At 38.3% G+C, this 26561-nt stretch overlaps 1 protein-coding gene across 1 annotated transcript in view; it reads right to left on the bottom strand.

Moving 5' to 3' along the window:
* zcchc24 (zinc finger, CCHC domain containing 24) overlaps positions 1 to 25684 on the bottom strand; it is a 126776-nt gene extending 101092 nt beyond the window's left edge. Inside the window, exons 1-2 of the mRNA XM_020939648.2 lie at positions 25160 to 25684; positions 7427 to 7627 (exon numbers count right to left, since the gene is read on the bottom strand). Coding sequence (XP_020795307.1) covers positions 7427 to 7627; positions 25160 to 25399 — 441 coding nt within the window. The 5' untranslated portion in view covers positions 25400 to 25684. The remainder of the gene's footprint in view (positions 1 to 7426; positions 7628 to 25159) is intronic.
* Between the last annotated feature and the right edge of the window lie 877 nt (positions 25685 to 26561).

The following is a 26561-nucleotide window of genomic DNA, read 5'->3' as shown; positions in this document are numbered from 1 at the left end:
TTGCAATTATTAATAAATCATTTTAGAGTCATATTGCCTTTTACTATGAACAAAATGTAAAAAAAAAAAAAAATCAGTATATGTTCTAGTTTAGTACTGAAAAGCATGTCTCCTGTTTTAATTATTTTTCAACATAACAAAAAAAAATGCAGTGAGGTAAACTAACTCTCAAAAGTACAATGTATTAAAAATACTGAATAAAATAAATGATACATTCAAAGTACCAGACTAATAATATTAATACTAAGATCCTAAGATTCTAATACTAAGACCTGCCCGCACATAAAACGTGATTGTGAGTTTGATGCATTGGAGGAGCGCTGATGTCTAGACAGACTGGCCACACTGGTGCCACTGACTTTCCCTCAGTCACACCACATTGTGATCCAGGGCCCTGGTTCTTCTGAATGGCACAAGCCTCAGTCTCTGGCACAAGAAGAATCGGACCATTAATAGCTGACGTGTGCTGATGAAGTGTTGACTTTGCCACTGCTTTTGTTTGATGCCAGCTAGAGATACATGCATAAAATAGCAACAAATTCACAAAGATACTTCAAGGAATATCAGATGATGGATCAATGAACTATTATCTTACTGAACACCAGAGAGAATCTTTTGCTCAGTGAGGGGGAAGCAACTAGACAGCTATGGTGGTAACGTTGCTAAAATACATTGTTTTTTTAAATTGAATGACATGATCGGGGTGAGTCTGGGGAAAGTGCAATGATTTTAAAAAAATTCAAAAAAGCTTCATGGATTACCGCACATGTTGACATACTGTTGGCAATCATCAAACATTCTCATTGGAATAAAACGTTCTTATTGCAAAATATCTGATCATTTATCCAGTGGTTTAAAGGACTAGCCTGATTCATCAGCCGGTTTCACTTCATGGAAAACGTCTGACCTCACAACATTAGAATTTGTTCGCTCAATGGTAGGCAGGTAATTTTTTTTCATTTAACCAATCGTTGCTATTTGGTCGTGAACGTATGTAATGCGCCGGTAACGGGGCTAACTGGCATATTAAGCTTTTCCCAAATCCGTAGGAAGAAGGGCAATAACGTCCCCGTGATAAAATTCACCAAACTTTCTCTTTGTTCCGGCTTTACATCCTCAAACTTGGGAATTGTTGCCAACACAGAATGTACGGCTCTTCGCTGATTGGCTGGTGCCCAAACTTGCACTTCTAGGGGTTTTGCGAACTGTCTAGTGTATTCTGATTCCTGACCTAGTCGCTGGAGACAAATGAAATTAAGCGGAGGCACTAGTTGGTGCCAGCCTGGCTAGTAAAAGACCACTTGTCTTCTCAGATAATTATTAAAGTGCTGTACGAGATTTTTTATTTTTAAAACAAAAACAAGTTAATTTTGTACTGTTTGCATTTGTCCAAACTTATTCCTCACTCACCTAACCATAGACTATATATATAAATGGACACAGCTAACCCGCTAGTTGCCATGTTCCAAATAGGAAGTGTTCATGGAGGCGCTTCCGGCTCCATCAACACGTTTCCCATTGACTTTACATTGAAAAGTTGTCACCCCTCGCTCTGTAACTGCTGCTGTGAGCCTCGTCATTTTGGTCTTAAATGTTCGTATTAACGTGATACTGACTCCATGATCCTGGTGTTTTCATTTCACAGTTTTGTCCGTAAATAAATTCCTATTCCTAATATGGAACGTGGCTTTAAATTCACCCCTGTAACCACTAGCATTGTGACCTTCATTTGACGCTATGGGTGACGTCACGCTCCCTTATTCCACTTCTTTATACGGTACCTAACACATTCCTAGCATCCAATTTATTCACCACAATGATTTTATAAATACGTTCCACAACTTTCAGAGGCCAGTGCTGAGTTTTGCCACACTGAAATCTCTAAAAGGAACTAACATGGTACCAGCACTACTTCCTGGTTCACAAAGGATAAAAGCGCTGCCAGTTAGAAGAGCTGCTTTTATGATAAATATTTATACAGGGGTTTACTTTATTGCATGAGAAAAATCTGGTACACAACTTCTTTAAGGTAAAAAAAACAACAAAAAAATACCCTTCATTCTTGTGGCATTGATATGGAAAGGCTGTGCTTGTCTTCACAAAGTGTTTAAATGACAAACTCAGGATCTCTCCGTGAGGCAGGAACCCTCTGTTTGTGTTGGCATAGCACCCTTTAGACTGGACAACGTATTAGCATAGCCTCCCTGCTCTTACTCCACAAAAATCCACTGTAGCCAGATAGCACTAAGCTCTGTGTAAAACTGCTATAATCACTACTGAAAACCACCTTATGCTTGGAAAAAGTGCACATTTTCTAATGTCTGTTAAAATGTTCCTAAAGCAGCCCCCATGACATGACACATCTGTTCTTTGGGTTATTATAGAAGGAGCCCGCAATGCCCGTGCCAAGGCGTGCTCTGACAGGTGAGTGAGCAGTACAGTAAGTGATGTACCATGAATGAGAGGGAAATTTATGATAGAACAGACCCTTGAGAGAGCTAAATAAGCACAATGGTGTTGAACTGTGGAGGTGTGAGGCCATTTTGGATTCTTGTGAGCTCTTCGGACTCACTGTTAAAGCGGTTAAGAATAGCTGAAAGGTCTGAGTGTGATTGAATTAAAGCCTTGTGTTTTTTTTCCAGATTTTTATTATCTTGCTATGTGTTTTTACATCATTCAGTTCCAGGAAGATTATTGCTTGAAAAACTATAATACATTTTTTATGAAAAGGGCACTTGTATCCTTCTCTACAGTAGCTTTAAAATATAAACATTTCTATTTAATTTTGTCTTGTACATATACATTTTTATAATTATGCCTTATTTGACTAGTCAGGCTGGCGCCACCTAGTGCCTCCGCTCAGTTTCATTTCTCTCCAGCGACCAGGTCAGGAATCGAAATACACTAGACGGTTTGCAAGAACCCTCAAAGTGCGAGTCCAGGCACCAGCCAATCAGCGAAGAGCCATACTGAATCGAGGATTTAAAGCCGGAACAAAGAGAATGTTTGGTGAATTTCATCAAGGGGAAAGATGTTATTGTCCTTCTTCTGACGGGATTTGGGAAAAGCTTAATATACCAGTTATCCCCGTTAGCAGCACATTACAAATGTCATGACCAAATAGCAGTGACTGGTTAAATAAAAAAGTACCCGCCTACCGTTGAGCGAACGAATTCTAAAGCTGTGAGGTCAGACGGTTTCCACAAAGTGAAATCTTCTGATGAATCAGGCTATTATTTGACACAAGTCTCTTGTTATTTATTTATTTTTTTCTACTTATTTAGAATCTATTATTATATTAATATTTTTTCTCTATGTCATTATAATATATTGTGATGTGTGAGCTATTGTGTCCAAGTAATTTCTCTTGTGGATCAATAAAGTTTGTCTAAGTCCAAGTCTAGATACTACAATAATGGATTCTTCCAATAACTACATTGTTTCAAATAATCATTTATTTAAATTATAACTCAAATTGTAATCCTTTTTTCCACATTTGACCCTAAACTTAACCCAATTTCACTACTGAAGATGAAATGCTTAATACTGATTTTGATGTCATAATAAAAATAGTCTTTTTTTGAACAACACAAAGTAATAATAGTTTCTTTAATATAACTATCTGACTCAAGTTCAAGCAAATTTTTTGTCCTGTTTATGTGATTTTGTAGTGTTTACTTTTGATACTTGTGTAGATTTATCTCTGCAAGTCTGCATACATTTTTTCTCGACCCTTCTGCAGCTGCAAAAGACATCACTTGAATACTTAAGTAAACAATTGTATAAATATTCAAATTTCAATGCTATTTCATATTCAGCCCTGGATATTCACTTCCAACTTCCTCCATAAAAATAAGACAGATTTCATTCGCAACAGCCCACCGGAGAGCCTGAACGCAAAAGTATACAATATGTCCTATGAAAAACCCATATGGAAAATGATTGAATGCACTGCACCATTTCTTCCTTATATACACCTGCTGCATATTGGGTAACACATGATTGGAGCTGAAATCAGATGAGAAATGCAGTATATATGGTGCATTGTATTCAACTGGACCTCTGTATTCTCATTGGGGCTGTCTATATGATGATCTAATTCCCATACATTGGTGAGCTGGCGGTCTCACAGATTTTTCATCAGTACACTGGATTTTCACACACCTCGGGGGACGTACCATAAGTCAGAAAGCTGGTCTGAGCATTTTAATATCACATCTGTTCACCATTACAATCCCATTGAAAGAGGCAGGGCTAGGGTTAGACCAGTGCCGCTCTCTCAACGCATGGAAAGCAGAGAATGATTACAGCCGATGAGTGAAATGAAAACATGGTGCACGATACCACAATTATGGGCAATTTTGCTTGTCTTATTGAATCAAAACATGACATTTTTCCCTCGACAAAAGTTTAGCAAATATAACAGCGCATTGCCATGACACCACGCGTTTGTTTGGTCGTTGATCTGAATTGGAGATGAAAATATGAAGTAATGCAACTAAACCAACAAAAACCACAGACACGTGTTAAAAGTGCGCTGTGTAACTTTTCTGATGGAGGTTTGTCTCCCTGGTGACGCTGTTGCTTTGCCTGGAATAGGCTCTATTCACGCTTACGTCACAAACCAGGAAGACCTTTGGAAAGATGCGATTACAACTTCCGGTGTAGTTACCGACACTGGACTCGCCTACCGACTGTGATAAAACCCACTGAAGTAAATGTCATCAGCGGTAAAACAAAGACTGCATACGTATGTGCTGTTTGGAATCATCTTAAATTTGGCGCCCTTATTTCTTCTAATTGCTCCGAGTTGTCTGTCAGTGGGGAAATGATGAATGTAATTGTTGATTTGCTGAACATAATGACGCTACAGTGACACAGTGATGAAGAAAACTGGGCCATTTTCAAATTGTTCCTAGATTTTGTCAGACTTACTATGGCGAACGGAGCCCGTCAGTTGTTGTCATCACATGTTTCCAAATGTCTTCCTGGTTTGTGACATAAGCGTGAGTCGAGCCTATGTTCCACAGTATGGCATTAAAGAACACCTAAACTCCACCCACAACTGCATTGCAACTAGAGCTGCTAAATTGTGAAGTACATGAAGTACATGTTTTTTTCAGCGATACTAGCCTTGATTGAATGAATGATTCCATGATAAAAAAAATAAATACTTTGAGTACCCAATTCATCCTGTATATAGGCTAAATTTCAATATACACACTTTGTATTCACTATTATTGCAGCCTCTCATGTAACATAGTCTAACCATTGCAATATATTGGTCCCACACCATTTTCAATTTTAAAGGTGCCCTGTGTAATTTTTTAGTAGAGATGACGTTTTTACCACAAACCTTTACAAGAGCTGTGTAATCATATTTTGCACAGTTATCTTTTTGCAATAAAGTGTTCAAATAAAGCTTTATGTGTTCTCTTTACGCAGCAGGTCAGCATGTGCTGATATTTTGAGATTTATTCTGAGATTTATGGCCGACAGCTGATGTGCTAAAAAGTTTAAATATTGTTCCGATATATCGGGCAACAGATACCTCTAATATGTTATTGCATTGCCTGCAACATTCCTATTATACTTGTCTATATCCATGAAAGCAAGAATGCATGTTTACAGACACCAGTGATTGAAAAGATGTTAGACAACTTTAATGTCATACAGTGGAACATTCCAAACCGAAGACACAGATAGCAAACCCCCCTCCAGAAAAGTTCTACAGTGCAGCTTCAATCTCCAGTACTGTGCTCATCTGTAACCCTCCTCTTGTCTTTGCCTCTATGTGATGACGTTCAGTGACAGCAGCTGGGGCCCTTCGCCTTTGGTCACACGCTGCTACAGATTTGACCCCTGCTCCTCTCCAGTTTAATTTGACAGCTCCACTCTTAGCCTAGCATTCATACTCACATCCTAACTGTACACGACACAAGCTAGGTCAACCTACAAATCACCACGGTTTAAAAATATTCAGCCGTTTAAAAAAGCACATACAAACTTAGCTGTGCAGCCTCCCCGATCTCCATTTTATTTATAGTGTTTGTAAGGGATAGTTTGGGGCAGTTGCAGCAGTTAAGATGCACACAGACACGCACACATTCACACACACACATGACTGCAGAAGACAGTGGCCAGCCTGTTTAACAAGTAGGTCAGAGCCAAGCGGAGAGAGGGAGTGAGGGACAGAGAGAGGGAAAGAGAGAGAGATAGGCAGGGAGAGAGATATATACAAGAACTGGCTGCAACATTAAGGGACATAACAAACTGCTATGAATGGATAAATCACAATAATTTGGATTTGGTAGTTAAATATTTAAAGATGCACTATGCAATTTTTCAGGCTGAGGATCTTACGGCACATGCTTTCTCCATGGCGTTTATTGCATTACCTAAAATGTTCCACAGTCTAAAATTAAACTAATCTATCTCCATGGCAACAAGGAGATGATGCCACAGGGAAAGTTTTAGGTCAGGTCTGTGCAGTGATTTTTAGATATAAAAACACATCTCCATGGAGACAAACAGGAGGCAGATGTCCCTACCAGAAAAGTGAACTTTTAAACCTAGGTTATCAGCAACGGTATTATGGTACAATTTAACTTTTGCACGGAGCCATAGACTGTATAAAGATGTGGATGGGAGTGTGACGTCACCCATGGAGTTCAGCTCCAGTCAAATCAAGCTCACAAGGCAAACAGTCATAGGAGCAAATCTAGAGTTCCAAAGTAGAAACAGGAATTTATTTACGTACAACATAACGAAATAAAAACACCAGGATCATGTACAGCGAGTTAACACAAACATTTTAAGAAAAGTTTAAGTCAAAATAACAAGGCTCACAGCAGCAGTTACAGAGAGACGGATGAATTTCATTGTAAAGTTAATTGGAGCCAGAGACGATGGAGCTGGAAGCACCACCCTGAACACTTCCTATTTGGAACACGACGGCGAGCAGGTTAGCTATGTCCATTTATATATACAGTCTTTGCATGGCGTGCTAGACTTGACAGATTTTAAGGGAAAACTGCCTCACTAAGATGAAACTAAATGCACATTTTTGCAGAAATATAGAATATTTTTACTTTAATATAGCTAGGACGTTACATGAAGCAATCTAAGTTCTAATTGTCAGACAATGTAAAATTACTCTGACATGGGCTACAAAAGTGCATCAATAGCACTTTAAATCCTTATCTGGAAGTTTACAACACATTTTTATTTTGAATCATCTAATTATGTCTCACACTACACAGGATTCAAGATGTCATCTTCAGCTCAACATATTACAACACACTCACACCCACACTCAAAACTCATTCACTGACAAGCCCTACATTAGAATACTACAGTGTGATTCACTCACTCATGCCATTCAACCTGCTATAGCGTCATACTCTGTGCAGTTTGTGTGTTGTACCTGGGGGCAGTCTTTGATGTAGTGTCCCTTGTTGAAGCACAGGTGGCATAGGTAGTTGGGTGGGGGCCTCTTGTTGGGTTTCCGGGGCTCGGAGGACAGGGACAGGTCGGAGAAGTGGTCTGTCAGGGAGTTGAGCCCGTCCACGATGTTGTTGAGGGAGCCATAGGGAGACACGTTCTTGTACACGTTGTTGTTTAGGGCCTGGAGACAAAGTGGAGAAAGTTGTAAGTACTGGTCTTGACTGAGTTCTTGTTCTCGACTAACTGATTCATCTGTTTTTATTGGCACATATGACAAAGACGTCTGCATTTTTAAATAAATGTACCTCAGAAAATCACATTGACCAATGTTATTATTTTTCCTTTTTTGTTTTTACCAAAGCCCTGTGTCTCTTGCTGTGTTCCAGGGAACTGGTAACGAAAATATTTCCCACATCGGAATGGAAAATTGAGCAAGAACTCAAATTGGTAATTCTGTCTTGTGATCTGTGAGATGATGGGGGATGTGATGACGGACTTCACATTTGAGATTATGAGATAAACTGTGATGTACTACAACACTGGAATCACCATGGCAGCGTGGTGCTGGAGTGGAGAGCACTCACACTTCACAGCAAGAATGTTCCGGGTTTGATTTCCGGGTCACCCAGGCCTCTGTGTACAAAATTTGCATGTTTCTCTCTGTGTCTGGGTGGGTTTTCTCTGGGCACTCTGGTTTCCCTCATCAACCCAAAACGTGCACCATATGTAAAATTCTCCAGCTAAGGTAGGCCTGATCATGACTAGCAACAAGATCTGGAGATGGGTCCCCAAGTACTGCCCACTGCCCTTGATGAGGATGGGGAAAAAATACAGAGGACAAATTTCCCCGTGGGGACAACAAAGTGTACCCTGACCCCTACCCTTGACCTTAAACAGATACATTTCTTTCGCCTGCAAATTAGCATTAGACATGTTGTTTAGACACACGTTAATTCAGCTGGAACGCTCTGAGGTCAGAACTCGTCATATTCAAGTGGGAAATAACCCACCTCCATGTTCTGGACCACAGCGTCTGAACCAGAGATGTTCCAATCAGGACTTTTCTGCACCATGGAAATGTTTATGGAGTTTGAACACAGGATGTGATGTCTGGAAACTCACGTGTCCTGGCTCAAAAATCTGCACCAGTTATTTGGGCTCTGTGGTCAAAATACTGTCATGTATTACAACACTAAATGACATCTCCATAGAGTTTATCAGTGGTATCAATATTTATTTAAGTGCATATGACAGGTTTCCATGTTTTTCTAATGATTTGGTTTGGTGGGATAGTACCAGTGGTAAATAGTGATGTAGGTTTAGTCAGTTAAGTCAGTTAAGTGTCAGTTTGTGGAAATAAGAAAAGTAGAAGAGGAGAAAAGTACAAAAATACAGGAAGTAGCCTAGTGGTGAGTTCAAAAATAGAATGCCTCTATCTGTGTCATCAGGAAGGCATTTTTCTGACAGATGAAACCTTGATTAACAAAACAAAGGTGTTGTCATCTATTTTTATTGTGGAATTTGGACCAGTTGTTAACATTATAGTTGCTATAGGTATCAGTATGTCACATGTGCAAGATTAAAGTAAAATAACCAAATAAAAAAAACAAAAAACTAGGTAATAGTTTGAGTAAAATCCTGAATATGATTATTTTAGTGAAATTAGTAACCATCATATCACTTATCAGAACCTATTTTTGCATAAAATTGACTCTTGTGAGCTTTATGGCATATTAGAATGTTATTACCTCCTCAGAAACCCAGAGGTGTGTTTTGTTTCAGTCATGTTTGAGTAACCCTTTATTATTAGTCTGTTTACATGCTCTGTTCCACCTTGTGATGTCATGAAGCTGTATTTTTCAAGTTAGCAGCTACATTATACCTTTTGTACAACAGAAATTGGCAATTCAAGGACTGAAATTATCCAAATGATTTTAGTGAAGGTGTGTGGATTTTAAAAACACAGTGGAGCACTTTTCATATATTACCACATGACATCACAAAGTGGAACAGAACCAGGATTTCTGTGTTAAACAACTCCAGTTAAGTTTGTGATGAGGAAATATTAAAACAGATCGAACAGAAAATAGTGTAATATGTGCGCTTTAAGTACACAATTTAATAATTCCAGATCAGATTTTCGGTCACTTCCCTTCTAGCCCCCCCACCCTCCTATTCTGTGTGATCATTTCTCTCATTAAATTCAGAACATCTGGCGTGGGGCCCAGCTGTCCCTGTGAGCTGGAAAAGTACTGAGCAAATCCACCAGGAGACAAGCCCTAAGCAGAGGATGAATCATTGTAAACAAGGAGGCCAGAATGCACCCTCTACCAGCCTGCAGATCGTCAACAATGTCACCACGCGCTGCTGGCACTTAACTAGCCGTGGTCAATGCGATGTGTGCCCCGGGGCCACTCAGGGCACCGGTGCATGGCAGAGTCCCGGTTTAATTCGTGGGAGATGTCCGCTGAATATTAAGCATGGGATGAAGTGCAGTTAGATTTTAAGGGCTTTTATTTAGTTCAATAGCAAGATAGAGTGTTGGGCAGTTTTTAGCTTGACTCTAACCTCCCTTTGCTCTCTGAATTATGTCACTTCCCCTTCAGAGCGCTATCACAACACAATCAGCGTGCATCCTTAATGAAACTATCACACATCGCATCAGGTTTGTCAAGTTGTTGTGGACAGTTTTGCCTCATGTTTTTGCACATTTATAGAGAGTTGTCTTGTGGGACAATGGATGAGGTAGGCTTGTGTACAGGGTCGTGTTGCTACGGATGTGTGCCCCAGGCGACGCAGGGCACTGGTGCATGGCAGAGTACCAGACAGTTCATACGAGATGCCTGCTCAATATTAAGCGTGGGATCAAGTGCAGCTGGATTTTATAGTCTTATATAGCTCAATAGGAAGATTGAGTGTTAGTATAGATGTAACATGGTGACTAAAGTTACTTCACTCATAAAGCTACCTTCTCTAAGTTTATATGTTGTTGTAGTTTTTTCTTGTGTCCAGTACATGAGATGTGTTCCTCTCTCACGTCACCTGTGCCATCTGTCTTTTTCTCTGTTTTCTGTCAGGCCCATAGACTGTATATGTAGGAAGTGAGCATGGGGGCACTTCCGGCTCCATCGAATCTTGCTCCAATAGGTTCTATTCACGCTTACATCACAAACCAGGAAAACGTTTGGAAAGATGCGATTACAACTACCAGTGGGTTCTGTTCGCAATAGTAAGTCTGACAAAAACTAGGAAAAATTTGAAAATGGCCCAGTTTTCTTCATCTACATGTCATTGTAGTGTTCCGTTATATTCAGCTAATCAACAATTACAACCATACCTCAGTTTTCAACATTTCCTCACTGACACACAACTCAGAGCACACTGGGTACATGCGATTAGAAGAGATGAGGGTGCCAAATTCAAGATTATTTCAAACAGCACATACGTATGCAGTCTTCGTTTTACCGCTGATGACATTTACTTCAGTTGGTTTTATCACAGATGGTCGGCAAAGTTGTAATCGCATCTTTCCAAGTGTCTTCCTGGTTTGTGACGTAAGCGTGAACAGAGTCTATTGATTTTACATTGAGAACTGCCTCCCCTCTTTCTGTAATTGGTCTTAAAATGTCCACTCTACATGATCCTGGGATTTTTATTGAGCTATTTTGCCTGTAAATAAATTCCTATTCCTAATATGGAACTAAGCATAAATATTGGCAAAAAACTATATAACCTTATGACGATATTACGGAAATTCATCTGAAATGTGCTTAAAAGTGCCGGTAAATGTTGCGGTGGAGGTTCAAATATCACACACAGAATAAATGAGCTGTGAAACTAACCACAAAATTGCAAAAAAAAAAAAAAAAAATCACTGTCTACTTGGAAGAGTGCTCTGCAGGTTTCTGTTTATTTTAATCCACCATTTATTTCGTTAAGATGATACAATGGATCTTCTAACTTTCTGCCTCACCCTCTGTCAGTTTGGCCCAGAGGCACTGAATGGGTCAAAGGGAGGTGATACAATTCTCCACAGTCAAGTGTACTGTCCTTAACCTATGACTTATTTTACGCTGTGCAAACTGGAGATGGGGCAAACTTGAGAAGAAGAACCACGTGCAAACTCCTCACACGATCTGGTAATTTAACACAGTAACAACCTGATTTGTGCCCTTTGCCACTTAAGTAAGATGTCATTGCCAACTGTCATATTAAGCACAGACTTTGGTAACTGCTGTATGTTTGAGCTGTACAATCGAATTGTGTTTTGATTGAATTGTATTGTGATTGCGATTAGACGATTGCGATATATGCTTAAAGGGCCAATATTTCACTATTTTCTAATCTGTGTTACGGTTTCCTCATCACAAACATGCTTGAAGTTGTGTTTGGTTTTATTCACACATGGTCAACACAAACTCTGCGTATCTAGGCTGAGTTCTTCTCTCAGACAGAAAACACTCCGCCTTATGATGTCATATGGTAATACAGGAAGTGCTCCACTGTTTTTAAACTCCATGCACCTTCACTAGAATCACTTGGACCGTTTCAGCCCTAAAATTTTCAATCTCTACTAAACAAAAGGTAAAAGGTAGCTGTTAACTTGAAAAATACTGCTTCGTGACATCATAAGGTAGAACAGAGCATTTTCAGCTTTGGCAAACATGTGTGAACAAATCAAAACACAACAACACAACATTATAACACGGCTTAAAGCTCACAAGAGTCAATATTGCGAGATATAGGACCTTTAAAAAGTAGGATTTTGTTCAGAGCATTCCAAGTGCATTAACATTTGAAGGTAGACTGAAATATGAACTGATAAACCAATACAAGAATCCCACGCATTTCAGAACATGTCTTTGGAGTTCAAATTTACAGGTAGTACACGATTTTCTATAAAAAGACAGAATATTTTGTTGTTTGCAGAGAACATTCTGTTACGTAAGTGCAGTCTTTGCAGTTTGATAATAGCTAGGCCTGCCACGATAGCAAATTTTGAAGTGTGATCTTTGCTGAAGTAAATACAGATGATAAACAAAAATACTGAAACGAATTTATGCTACTGATACAAAAAGCCAAGAGCAGATTTAAAGGTACACTATGTAACTTTTTGGTTAGGGGTACATCACCTGCTTTAAACATTTAAACCATAAAATCTATCAACGGCAGAACGTTTGCATCTGTAATGAGTCATAGAAGTTAGGAATTTCACATTTTACAGCTCAGAGCTTATCAAATGGCCAAAAACTAACCACAAATTCCCCAGTAGTGCAAAGTACTATAAAAAATGTACACACGATAAATACTGACCCCTCAAAATATTGCTCCAGCTTTCATATATTGAAAGATAAGTCGATATATAGTAATTATCTTGACAGGATAGGATAAGGTATTCCATTACAATGAATTAAAAGGTGCACTGTGTAAATTTTCTGGTGGAGGATTTGTCACCTGCTCATTTCTATGGAGATGTCATTGCTCTGCCTGGAATGTTACACTGTATGACATTAAACGAATACCGGTTCAAACATCCCCCTGGCTTGAAACTCCTGGCTTGAACGTCTCATTCTCTGGGTGAGAACGACCCCCTCCTCGCTCCGGGCGCTCCCTCCTCTTGGGCGGCACACGGGTAACTGCTGAGCCCGGGAGAGGGGGAACATTCTTGCCGGTTTTTCGTAGGCCGCGTCATGCACAGTGATGTATTGAGGTAGAAAATCAGCATTCTATATCACCGTTGGGCCTTGTTTATGTCATTTTTGCGATCTTCCCGAAGCGGCACACATTTTTTCAGTATATAATCCTCATTTGCTCGCAGAAGTTTACTATGAAATAAATACAAAAATTAAATAAAAATGATATATTAGCTGAATATTCCAGAATATGACATTACAACAGCTCTACCTTACATTTATTCAATTTCAGGTGGTTTTACTGCTCAAAAATATCTAGAAAAACAGGGATTGTGACTGTGAGCGGGGTAGTATCTCCACAGATCCGAATGTAACTTGGTCTGGTTTGGTCTCCGTGAAGATAGAAAGGTTTAATGCCATGCAGTGAAACATTCCAGGCGAAGCAATAACATCTCCAAGGAGCTTTTGACAGACCCTCCATCAGAAAAGCTACGCAATGGACCTTTAAGTGTTCTTACTGCCAGAAACTCTTAGTCACACTCATATGGTCAACACTAGATCTCGCATTAAGAGTGTATTATGGGTGTGGGTCACATTATGCTAATCTGTTCTCTAATGTAGCTGTATTTATTATTAATCCTCTGATTCAAATTACATGCCAGGACATCAGGGAGCACTTAACATCAGTAAGTTACACATAGCACTGCCTTATAGCTCCTTTAGGGACACTACTTTATGGTGGGGAAATTGCTTAAAGTGCAAGTGTATCCTGAAATGTTGCACTGCCTACAACTTTTGGCATCTGAGTCTGGGACAAAATCCAACTTTTTATCTACAGAACATGCCTGGCCATCGCTAACCATCTGCAGCTTTATTACATGTAGTCCTCATAAATCATGCGTCGTACTTTTGCGCTTTCCCAAGTTTTTGGAACGCGGCGTATCTTGTGAAAACATACAGGATTTGATATGAAAAGCTGCTACTATTTTACAAGAGAATAAAACCCCTCTGCTTAGTGTAGGCGTGAAGGTTGAGCGGTTTTGGAATAGCATCTAATTGCAGTTTTTCTAATAAAATTCTGTTTCGATTTGGGATGGTCTAGACTTTTTTTGAGCCGATACCGAAATCCAATATTTGGCCTGCTGTTGTGGCTGATAACTGATATTGCTGATATCGATATTTGGGTTTTAAAGGTCCGATATTGCACAAAACTGACTCTACTGAGGTTAGACTGTAGGGGTGTAACGATATCCAAGTCTCATGATACGATATCGTCGATTAGGGATGTAACAATATCCGAATCTCTCTGTACAGTGTTTTATGATAGACATCTCACAGTACGATATTTATTGTGATATTTTGTGGAGGCTAACAAAACTGTTAATATGCTACTTTTCCCTCTTAAAATACCGTGACAAGACTTACAAAGAAGTAAGACTTAAAAGTGCTTAGAACTGTTATTTCTTCATGTAGTCTACACTAAAATGGAGCATGGTTTATGTCGTTCCCTCTGGGGTTTTTTTTTAGCTATTGCTGCACCATAACTCTTAATTTAAGCAAAGAGACTTGTAATTCGATATATTGTGATGGTCCACGATATTATTGAGAGAACTCTGATATAACTCTGATATACAATATCACGATATTTCGATTATTGTTACATCCCTAGTAGACTGTTGTTAAGTCATCAAAAACATACCTGGAGTTGTCTTTTGTTTCATTCACACGTTTGAGTAACTCTTTATTATCAGTCTGTCTACATCTCCGAAGCTCAAAATGCTCTATTCCACCTTGTGATGTCATGTAGTGGTAGTTTTCAAGTTAACAGCTCCCTTTTGTTCAGTAGAGATTGGCAATTCCAGTGAAGAAATCATCCAGTTAATTTAGTGAAGGTTTAAAAACACAATGGAGCACTTCCTGTATTACCAAATGACATCACAAGGTGGAACAGTGTGTTTTCAGTTTGAGAAAAGCCTAAATATGTGGGATTTGTGAGTTACAACTCCAGGTTTGTTTGTGATAAGGCAACAAGATTGTAACATAGATTAGAAAATAACATAATTTGAGCTCTTTAAGTAGAAGTAGAAAATGTCAGACTACTTTTTTTTCTTTTTTGGGGTACAATTTGAGCCATAGAAAGCCATACAATAGCTTCTATGATTATCAATACCAACTAACTACTAAGAGTTTCGCTGTGCTATTTCTTTACTAACTGCATTTAGAAAAGGGTTCACTGACATTATCCTGCTTTAGCATTAATATGGGATAAAATAGTTACAATATTAACATTCTATTTTATTCATTTACTAATATTGAAAACATATTTAGTTCATCTTTCATCACCAGTCGTCATCTTGTCCTTCACAGTTGTTTCCTGACAGCTCAGAGGAAGCAGGTTTCACACCCCCAGCTAATGGCGCGGGTCTGTTTGTTTATTTTGTCTACACGTGTGAGGGGAGGACGGGGAGGGGGAAGACTTTGGATGTGACACGGGGGAGGGAGAGCTGTTGTTGTTTGCCCATTCCATTACCTGATTATGACAGGGCTGGTAATGATGCTGTCTGCATACTGAAGTGAGATAAACAGATAGCTAGCAGGGTCCTGGTGGTTTCACAAGTGTAAAGTGTGCAACAGCAGGGGGTAAGAGGTGTCAAGTGATGAATAAAAAAGCAGTTGAAATCAAGGTACTAAATAGTGTTATTGTAGTAGCAGCAGTATTGTGTAATAGTTTTTTATGTTCTGGCCACTGTTAGGAATAGGCAATATAATCTCCAGTATCGGGATCGGGAAAAATTTTTCCATACAAAACCTAATGGCAAAATAAACCATAGAAATTCACACACAATAATAAAAAATGTATATAAAAAATGAAAATAAAAGAATAAAATGATAGCAATAATGACAATAATGCAATTCTTGTCATTACCTCTATCATCCTTAAAAAACAAACATAAAAACAGAGGGTTATATACAGTATATTTATACATAGGCCTACATTTACACCTCTATTCATGCTTATTTATCTTTCTTTTTTATTTTTTGTTTGTAAACAGTTCTAATTCAATATATTTTGGGGAATCGGCCGATATTAGTTACATAACTGTGTAAACATAGAGCTATATATAATGCTCTTCGATACCGATACGATAACAATAACCGAAATATCGTGATAGCGTATCGTCAAAGTTTTCATAATAATATCGTGGGCCATCACAGTATATCGAATTACAAGTATTTTTGGTTAAATTAAGAGTTAAGGTGCAGAAATAGCTAATAAAAGACAGAGGGAACTACATAGACCATGATCCTTTGCTCCATTTCAGTGGAGACTACAAGAAGAAATAACAGTTCTAAGCACTTTTAAGTCTTGTCAAGGCATTTTAAAAGGAAAAAGTAGCATATTAACAGTTTTGTTAGCCTCCACAAAATATCACAATAAATATCGTACAGTGAGATGTGTAACAGAAAATATCGTACCGAGAGATTTGGATATTGTTGCATCCCTAATTGTGAGCCTCCCCATCATATTGTGAACTTTCCCACAATATCGCAATAAATATCATACTGTGATGTTCATACCATGACAATATCGTATCGTGAGACTTGGATATCGTTACACTCCTATTTGATACCAATATTTATCTGGTGTCTCTGTCATTCCCAGAACACACTAGGTTAGAGCGGTGTATTTGCCATTTGTAAATAAAAAACACATTGGAAAAACATGTGCAAAAAGCTCAAAGTGCACCATGAGACTTTAAAAACCACATAAACAATAGACAATAATTACAGAAGACTTACTGACACTGTGAAATAAACAAGCTACAAAGATTAATTAGCTATATTTAGTTCAAAGTGTTCAAGTATATAACAGTTTGCGGCGAGAAGTCTTATATTTAATTTACTAGTTGTTAAAAATGGAAATAGAAGAGCGTTATGTGTCGCTATGTTTGCACAATCATCATGTAACAAATGACTTGACATTATTTTCACAAAAGTTCAAAGTTAATTTGTGATCTTTCCTTCATGTTAAGTTAAATTTGTGGGCCTTGTTATGCATTTTAAAAGGCTAAATATTAGTACTGGTAAATATCTGTTATCAGCCACAGCAGAGGATGTGGTTTGGAGCAGAATTCAGATTATGGAAGAAGAGATTTTGCTATTTTTTATCTTAAAAGTACACTATGTAACTTTTCTGCTCATCTCCATGGAGAGGATACAGCTTTGCTAAGAATGTTGCAGAGTATGGCATTAAACAGATCTATCTTTTTTTTACAGTTATTCAGTATTCAATTTCCATGGATATCAATAAGTCTATAGTGTGGCACATTCCAGATAAAGCAATAAAAATTCCAGAGATAAAAACCCTAAGAAAAGTTAGACAGTGCACATTTCACTCAACACCATTTATAATTGTTGAGAAAAAATTTTATGGAAAATTGTGATAGCTTAATTTTTAAAAGTTCTGATTTTCAGCAAAAAAAAATTATTTTACAGACAGTGCTTAGTCAGAGCAGCTACTGTAAATTCTCTGACTCCTTTGAACTTTGAGTTGTAAGTCATCAGTCATTAAGTTTGACTCAAATCCTTAAACTGACTTAGAAATTGAGTCACGAGTCTGAGATTGTCCTACTGTCTTTGTGATATACCACCACTTTCTTTAGAAACCACTGACAACATAAAAGCAGAGCGATACTGCAAGAAGACACTGATTCTTCTACTACTACTACATTTTTTCATGTCGTCTCACTAACCACGGTGCAGTGTCATATGACTGTAATAAATTTATTTACGTCAAACTACCATGAATCACTCTAAAAAAACAACATTGCAATATTTGTGAATTTATCTTACAACACACTATTTTTAACTGATACTTTGTGTGTGTGTGTGTGGGTGGGGGGTAAAGCTGAAGCTCTGTTACTCAAGTCTGACTTCAATTAGAATTTTGTTTTAACACAATCTGACCCTAAAGACTGGACTTAGTTGGAATTACAAAAGCTGACTTTGTGCTGTTGAACAAGTCAAAGAACATTAGTTAGTCACTGTCACCCAACGGGACTATGAAGCATCTTAAGTTTTGAGCAGTCTATAAACTTACAGTATCATGTTGTGTTTGCCAATATGTGCATTGTGTCACTATGGTAACTGCTGAACATTCCTCTATAGACATAAATTCGGCTCCCCCTCCAGCATGATCTCACTGCAAAGTAACAATATAGAAAAGTGGCCCTTGACCCCCATTTGGGAGTATGACATCATTCTAGAATCTGAAAACCACCCTTTTCTGATTTTTCCTTTGAATTAATAAACTCTGTCTAAGTATAACAATCGCTACATGTTTTACACCCCAAGTTCTTATTATGTTAGTTCTATAACTTCTTTCTTCTCATTAGAGGTAGAGTAGTCAAAAACTGTACTCAATATAACTCAAATAGAAGTACAAAGTAGTGGTCCAAGAAATTCCTCAAGTAAGAGTAAAAAAGTATTCGGGAAAACCTCTACTCAAGTAAAAGTAACTTAAAGAACTTAACTGCTTGTGAAGTAATATCAGATGTATAATTTGAAGTTAAGATAATATGAAGGAGAAAACATTAAAGGTGAACTTTTTGGCTGGGGGTCCGTCCCTACTTGTTTCTATATGCCATTGCTGTGTCTAGAATGTTCCACAGTATGACATTAAACAGATTTACCTTACATTTATTCAATTACAGGTGGTTTTACAGCTCCAAACTACCTAGAAAACAGGCATTCTGACTGTGACCGTGGTCGCCTCTCCACAGATCTGACCTGTAAGTTTGTCTAGTTCTGTCTCCGTGAAGATGGAAAGGTTTAAGACCATACTGTGAAGCAAAGACAAAGCAATAATGTCACCATAGAGAGAAGCATTTGACGGAGCCTCCGCCAGAAAAGTTACACAATGCACCTTTAAATAATGCACAAAATGTTCAAATAATTTAATATCGTCAACATAGAGCTTTTGTTACTTGTAGACTACTGTTACTTATAAATATTAATAGGAGTACAAGTATGCTGCTAGAAAAGTACTCTGAAAAGTAGAATTTCTTACTCAAGTAAATATAACCTAGTAAATGCAACTGAGTACCCACCTCTGCTTCTCATTTTAACTCTATAGTATCCACCTCCTTGTGTTTTACTGTTTTTAGGACACTACGTACCACTCCACCACACCACTCACTCTCTGTGTAAACTAGCCTTCATATTAATGGCTCTCCTGCATCTGGTATGAAACGCGAAGGGCAAGAGAAGAAATATGTGTTTGTCCAGTCCGTGCGCTATCATCTCTGCTCGGGGAGTAGGCAGGCGCTTTTACAGATCCTTCAACAGCTGGAGATCCTTGCATAACATCGACCGGCTATAAACACCCAAATGCATTTCAATATTGCTGTAACTGCACTTCACTTTTGATTTCTCATCTGATCGTTCTCATCGTTTGGTTTATTTTCCTTGGCTTCGCAGGTAGAGGTTGCAAAATGCTTCTTGCGCCGTACCTCATTTTCGCTTAACTACTTCCAGACCATATGCAGGTTCACGTCGTAAGGGTAGAATAGCATGATGTAATTTGTAATGTATGCAAAGTGTCAGTTCATGTTAAAGGAACACTGTGTAACTTTCTGGAGGTGATATGATTGCGTGATTCCTTGCATGAAAATAGAAAGTTAAAAGGCCTATATTACGCAAAATTGACTCTCGTGAGCTGTAAGTCATGTTAGGACGTTGTTAACTCCGCAAAAACATACCTGAAGTTGCCTTTTGTTTCATTCACACATGTTTGAGTAACCCTTTATTATTTGCTTGTCTGCATCTCCTAAAACAAACACAGTGCAGCACTTTCCGTATTACAACATGACATCACAAGATAGAACAGAGTGTTTTCCGTCTGAGAGAAGAACTCAGCCTAAATATGCAGGATTTGTGTGTTAAACATGTGTGAAAGAAACAAAGCACAACTTCGGGTATGTTTGCGATGAGGAAACAACACAGAGTCAAAAATAGCGTGATATGGGACCTTTAAACTTCAAAACATACTGTGGAAGATTATAGCCAAATGAACAATATTTCCATGGAAACAAGCAGGAGAAGGACTTCTTGCAGGCCAAATACGAGTTTGTGGAGATGCAAGCACGCTCACAGGAATTAGGCATGTTTTTCTATGTTTCTAAGGTTACACATTGGGCCTTTAAAGGTGCAGTGTACCTTTTTGGTTGTTTCTACACAGCCTGATTCTTCAGCCGGCTTCACTTCGTAGAAACTGTCTGACCTCACAGTGTTAGAATTTGTTCGCTCAACGGTAGGCAGGTGCTTTTTATCATTTAACCAATCGCTGCTGTTTGTTCATGACGTATGTAATGCACCGCAAACAAGGCTAACTGGTATATAAAGCTTTTCCCAAATCCCGTAGGAAGAAGGGCATTACGTCTTTCTCCTTGATGAAATTCAGCAAACATTCTATTTATTCTGGCTTTAATCCTCAATCTTGAGAATCGTTGACAATATCGCTGAATATATGGCTCTTCCCTGATTGGCTGGTGCCCGAACTTGCACTTCCAGGGTTTTTGCGAACCGTCTATTGTATTTTGATGCCTGACCTAGTCGCTGAAGAGAAATGAAACTGAGTGGAGGCACTAGGTGGTGCCAGCCTGACAAGAAGATTATAGCCAAATTAACAACATTTCCTTGGAAACAATTAGGAGAATGACTTCTTGCAAGCCGAATATGAGTTTGTGGAGATGCAAGCAAGTTTTTCTATGTTTCTAAGGTTACACATTGGGCCTTTAAAGGTGCAGTTTAACTTTTTGGTTGTTTCTATGGATAAGTCACTGCTCTGCCTGGAATGTTCCACAGTATAACATTAAACAGTTCTACCTTACATTTTTTCAATTACAGGTGGTTTTATTGCTCAAAAAATTACCCAGAAAAACATGCTTTCTGACTATGAGCAGGGTTGCCTCTCCACAGATCTGACCTGTAACTTGATCTGGTTTGGTCTCCATGAAGATAGAAAGGTGGAGAAAAGCATTTGACGCACCCTCTACCAGTAAAGTTACACAACACTCCTTTAAGTGACCTCAAATAAGAAAAAAAAAAAAAAAAAAGATATATTTTTTTCCCCTTCATCTACTACTGTTACTATCTACTGTTACCTCAATGATACTGTAAGCTTGAACGCTAAGGCACTACCCATACAGGATAATGTTACCACAACCTGGCAACACATATCTAGACAAATCTAAACACAAGCAATGTAATCAAGATACTGGGAACTTTACCGCATCTCCTTTATTAGGCCATTATTTCTTCAAAGTATTCATTGCGAGGGTTGCCTAGGCTATACTGTTGTGTGGGACAATGTGCAGGGTCACTGTAAACACATAAGCCTGTAGGATCAAGTTTGCGCCCAGTATACATTATCAGCATGTTACACCCTAAAATTACATTGGGCTGTAAAAATAGGGAACATGTAAACAGCAGGGCCTGATTTTGTGTAGGCTATTTGGAGAGGCCACAGTTGCTACAGTGACTATGGTTATGTTGGGGTACATACAAGGTTTTTCACTGCTGTATTTCAATGAATGTATATTGATAATACTCCTATGTGAAATGTGAAAGGCTGTACAGTTAATCAAATTTTTATTGAGTTTGAGAAGGCATTTGTAATAATCAATAATCAGCTTGGGTCTTTTTAACAGTGGTTGAACGTAACTTAGTAAAAGCAATTATGTACAGTACTTTGCATTTTGGGTATCTGTACTTTAGTTCAGTACATTTTCAAGAGGATACTTTTTGAGAACAGGTATCTGTATTTTCTCTTCCACTATATTTATATAAGACCGAGGAGTGTATTTTTAACACATTTGCAAGCATCAGTAAACAAAAATATGCAAATAAAAATTGTTAGGAAAAACTATAAATTTAATTGTTTCTGTTGATCAAAATTCTCCACTTATTATATCTCTAAATCTGCACAAATTGCTTTTACTTTATACTCATTAAGGACATTTTTAAATGGGTGCTTTAATACTTTAAATTAAGTAGATTTTTCCAAGTGGTACTTTTACATGAACTTCAGTATTTATTTGCTCTGGTATCTGTACTTTTACTTAAGTGACAAAATAGAGCACCTCACCCACCACTGCTTTGTAATGGAGAGGTCTGCAGCCAATTCTGTCTGTTAAACATGTGCTTTGGAGCAGAGATCAGACTTTGGAGGAAGAATTCTTTTATTTTTTTCAATGTCAATAATCAAAAGTCTGTCCTGTCTATGTTCAGGAAATTACTATAATTTGCTTTAAATGAGAAAAAAATATATTACTGAAAATCGAGTCCAGTCAGTTTAGTTTAACTCGTTGATAATATCTCTTTCCTGGATGCCTCAAAATTTGCATCAATTAAATGAAAATTGAGACTGTGATTGTGTCATATATGGGCTGGGCCCTAGTTTTGATTTAATTCACAAATAACTAGGGATGGTACAAGATCTTATGCCACACGATCTTGCAAGACAAAACTGCCACAAGATTGTGCACATATGAGAAAAATGATCTCATGAGATTTTTTTCCAAGTGTTTACAGTTGGTTTGGATGAAAAAGGGTTACGCGTTCATAAATTACATCTCTTACAGTTTTGAAAAGCAGCACTAGAATGGAAAAAAAAAATATGAAAACAAATAAATAAAAAATGGTGAGGCCAAAATTGGAAAATTAATAGTGAAATTTATATACAAGGAACCACGTTAAAATCTTGTCTTTACTCGTTCTCGTGGCCCCTATCTCGTATCTCATCTCATCTTGTGGAAATTGTGTCTCGTCTCATCCCTACAAATAACTATTCACTATATTTCCACAGCAATATAGATAGATCCACTGCAAAAAGTTACTACAGCAACTCAGAGTATATAGTATGTTTTGATTAAACTTGAACTTGATTAAATTTGATTAAAGTCTTAATGCATTATTGAATCTAATGTACTGTCTAATGTATCTAATGTCATGGGTTAAATATTTGAAAGTTCAGTTTAAGTTATCTGCCCAGAATGGAGAGTTTGTACTTTTTGTTTGTTGGCTGCTCGTTAGATCCTTGCCGTCATGAGGGAGTGCTGTATTATTCTCGAGCAAGACACTTGCCTTGTACTCTGGTGTATGAATGAGTGTTGTGAGTGAATGAGGAGAAGGAAGGGGGTGGTGAAGGGGAAATGGAAACTGGCCAATGGCAACAATCCAGCTTGTTTACATATTGTTTTAATTTGTCTCATTATACAAGGTCTTAACCAAATAACACTTTTATGAGCTATTTTCACTACTTCAAATATGTTCTTTCCACAGTGATCTGGTAATTATTACATGACTTATTTTCAGCCATCACCAACTTCAGGAAACATCATTGGTGGCAACTTTTGGTGGTTCTTTTTAAAGACAAATTAGTAGAAGATGTATTTACTTTGTTAACATGTTTCGGATGCTAGCTGCAAGCCATCCATGATGTGGGTGGTACATGAAATTAAGTCTCAGATTCACAAAACAGTCCATCTATCTCACATCTATCTAAAAAAAAACAGGCATTCTGACTGAGCGAGGTTTCCTCCCTACAGATCTGACCTGTAACTTGGCCTGGTTTGGTCTCCACAATAATAGAAAGGTTTAATCTCATACGGTGAAACATTCCAGACACAGCAATAACATGTCCAAAGTGAAAAGCATTTAACGGACCCTCCACCAGAAAAGTTACACAGTGAACCTTTAAGTACTTAAATGTGCTGTATCAAGATAGTAACCTTAACCAAAATAACAAAAATGGATGTTAATTGGACCACAAATCCCTTGATGTTGGAAGAAATTACTTGTTGCTTATTAACAATTTGCCAATACTACTGTAGTAAAAACGTAACATATTTTCATAATAGCCTGCATATTGTTTTCTGTGTTTTATTTAAGTAAAAAATTGGTCCAGTCATGACTTCAAGTCATATCGGACTATCTGTTCTCTTGAGATGGATAGTGTCTCTTCAGTTTCCATTCTTCAGACTCAAACTGTCACAAACTACTTTACCAGCGACACATGGGTTTATCCACCCTCATATTTCACACATGGCCTGCACAATACAGATGCGCTCATAAATTCACATACACTAGACATGATGTACTTTTATGACAACATCTGCTATTGTAGAACAGATAGTTATACATTGTCTCACTAGTTTTTTGGGTAGACTACTGTCGTTAGATTAGAACAGAAGAACCTAATTAAAGCTTGTAATAACCAATGAAATAAGTCAGTGATTTTCAACCATCGGGCCAGGCTAATGTACCCTGATCAACGATGTGCTTTGTAAAAAAGTCAAATTTTAGTTAACTAATTCCACAAATTATTCATGGTAATAATCTGCCATTTTGAATCAAACTTTCAAACTAGAAAATATATTAAAAACACAAAAATTCCTAGAGCCAGACACAATGAGACAGATATTAATTACACTTTTTTTGTAGCTAAAATTGGTGTAATGTTTTAGTGGATGGATGGATTTGCATCTTTTCAACATCTTAAGTCTGCCACAACTCAAAAAAAGATTGAAAAACAGTGAAATAGGGCAGCTCCTGTTGAACTGAATACAACTATAACCACCATACTTATCAATCCAAATATTTTCTTAATATTTTTTGGATTGTCAAAAATAATGTGGGTTTGTCCATTGTCAACTTTACTGTAAAAACATTCTGTTACATCTTAGAATATTTTTTGAGTAGCCAAATAGAGGGGTCCGTGCCCCACTTGCCCCTTTGGGAATGACGCCTGTGTTTCTTGCAGAACTTAACTGTATTTATTACCTTACAGGTCCATTCTATGTGTGCACTGACTTTAACGCTAATATTAGTAAACTTGCACGGATTTATCCATGTTGTGGAATATCATGGCGGTTGTGTATCCTACAGGAATAGCCACATGCAAGAAGAACATTTGTCGTGGACACACATGGACGCCAGAATTAACCAGAACTTCACTGCAAAACTCTGCGACAGTGACAGTGCGTAAAAAGTGAATATTTGACCACGCCATATTTCACCTCGTTCCGCTGCAGCTGGAAGAAGTTGTTGAGATAGTTGGAGTTGAGCGGGGAGCTGAGGTCGGCCGCCGCGGGAGTCTTGCTGAAGTTGAGATCCGAGTGGGAAGAGTTGGGCTCGGGTCTGAAGGCGTCGAACGCGCTGGTCTGGTGCGGCTCCTGCAGGGACAGATACACCCAGTTGAGCAGCTGCGCGGGCTGGTACACGGAGGCGCTCGTGTCGATGGCAGACAACAAGCTCATCTTTTCATTCAGATGGACACACGAGATTTCCCTCCGCTGCTTCTTGGACTCGTCTCAACTCTCTCTCGCGGTCTTGTTGAGGTTCCGTACGGTGCGGGTCCCTGTCCCGGCAAATGGCACGTCCCCCTGGTTCTTCCGCCGCACGCCGGGAGCCTCGTCCCAATCAGATGTTACTCGCAAGTCATCGCGCTAACATGTCAGTATGAAAACTTTCCCTGCGCCCCATGCCCCGTTATCTGCCTTTATTGCAGCGGGGCAGAGAGAGAGCGTCTTTGAATATGTAATGAGTGCGTCTTTGCGTCACGGCGCACGTTAGGCTGAGTGACAGGCCAGATTATTCAGCGCAGACTCAATCAAAGACCAAAAGGTGGGTAGGGCCGCCACCACAAACACCAACTGTAATGTGGTACTACTTTACATTAACAATTGGCCATATTCAAACAAAAAGCAAATGTCGAGAGAGCTATGTAGCTGTTTTGAGTATTATATGTAGTTTTTATACATTATTCTATTTTTTTTATGATCCTTAAGGGTGCATTGTATAACTTTCCTGGTTGAAGGTCCATCAAAAGCTTTTCTCCATGGAAACTGTATTGCTTTGTCTGGAATGTTTCACAATTTGGCAGGCCTATCTTAACGGAGACCAAACCAGACCAATTTATAAGTCAGATCTGTGGAGGTACAACGGCACTCACAGTCAGAATGCGTGTTTAACTAGATATTTTTAGCTATAAAACCACCTGTAATTGAATAAATGTAAGGTAGAGCAGTTTAATGTCATACTGTGGAACATTCCAGGCGGAGCGATGACATATCCATAGAAGAAACCATGTGACAGATCCCCAAACAAAAAGTTACATACTGCACCTGTAAATTCTAATGATAGTCAAACTTTTTTTTTTTAAATCTTAAAACTATGATAACCTATAACATTAGGTTACATAAACTAGAATAAAAAACAGCTATCTAAACTTTTATTAGGCCTAGTTGCTGCCTTACAGTGCTGTTAATAGAGATCAAAGTCGTTTTTATGTCAGTAGCTCTCTACAAAATTTGCTAAATGGAGTCATAAGAAATAAGTAAATAACAATTGTGTAATGTTCTTATTTTCAGATAAGCAAAAGCATCTTAGCAGAACAAAATACAGGCCTACATACTTAAA

Source organism: Boleophthalmus pectinirostris, unplaced genomic scaffold (assembly GCF_026225935.1).
Source record: "Boleophthalmus pectinirostris isolate CB_2022bp ecotype Guang Dong unplaced genomic scaffold, ASM2622593v1 HiC_scaffold_5, whole genome shotgun sequence".
Taxonomy (NCBI): Eukaryota; Metazoa; Chordata; class Actinopteri; order Gobiiformes; family Gobiidae; genus Boleophthalmus; species Boleophthalmus pectinirostris.
Note: the sequence above shows the minus strand (reverse complement) of the source record. Positions and strands in the feature narration are given on the sequence as shown.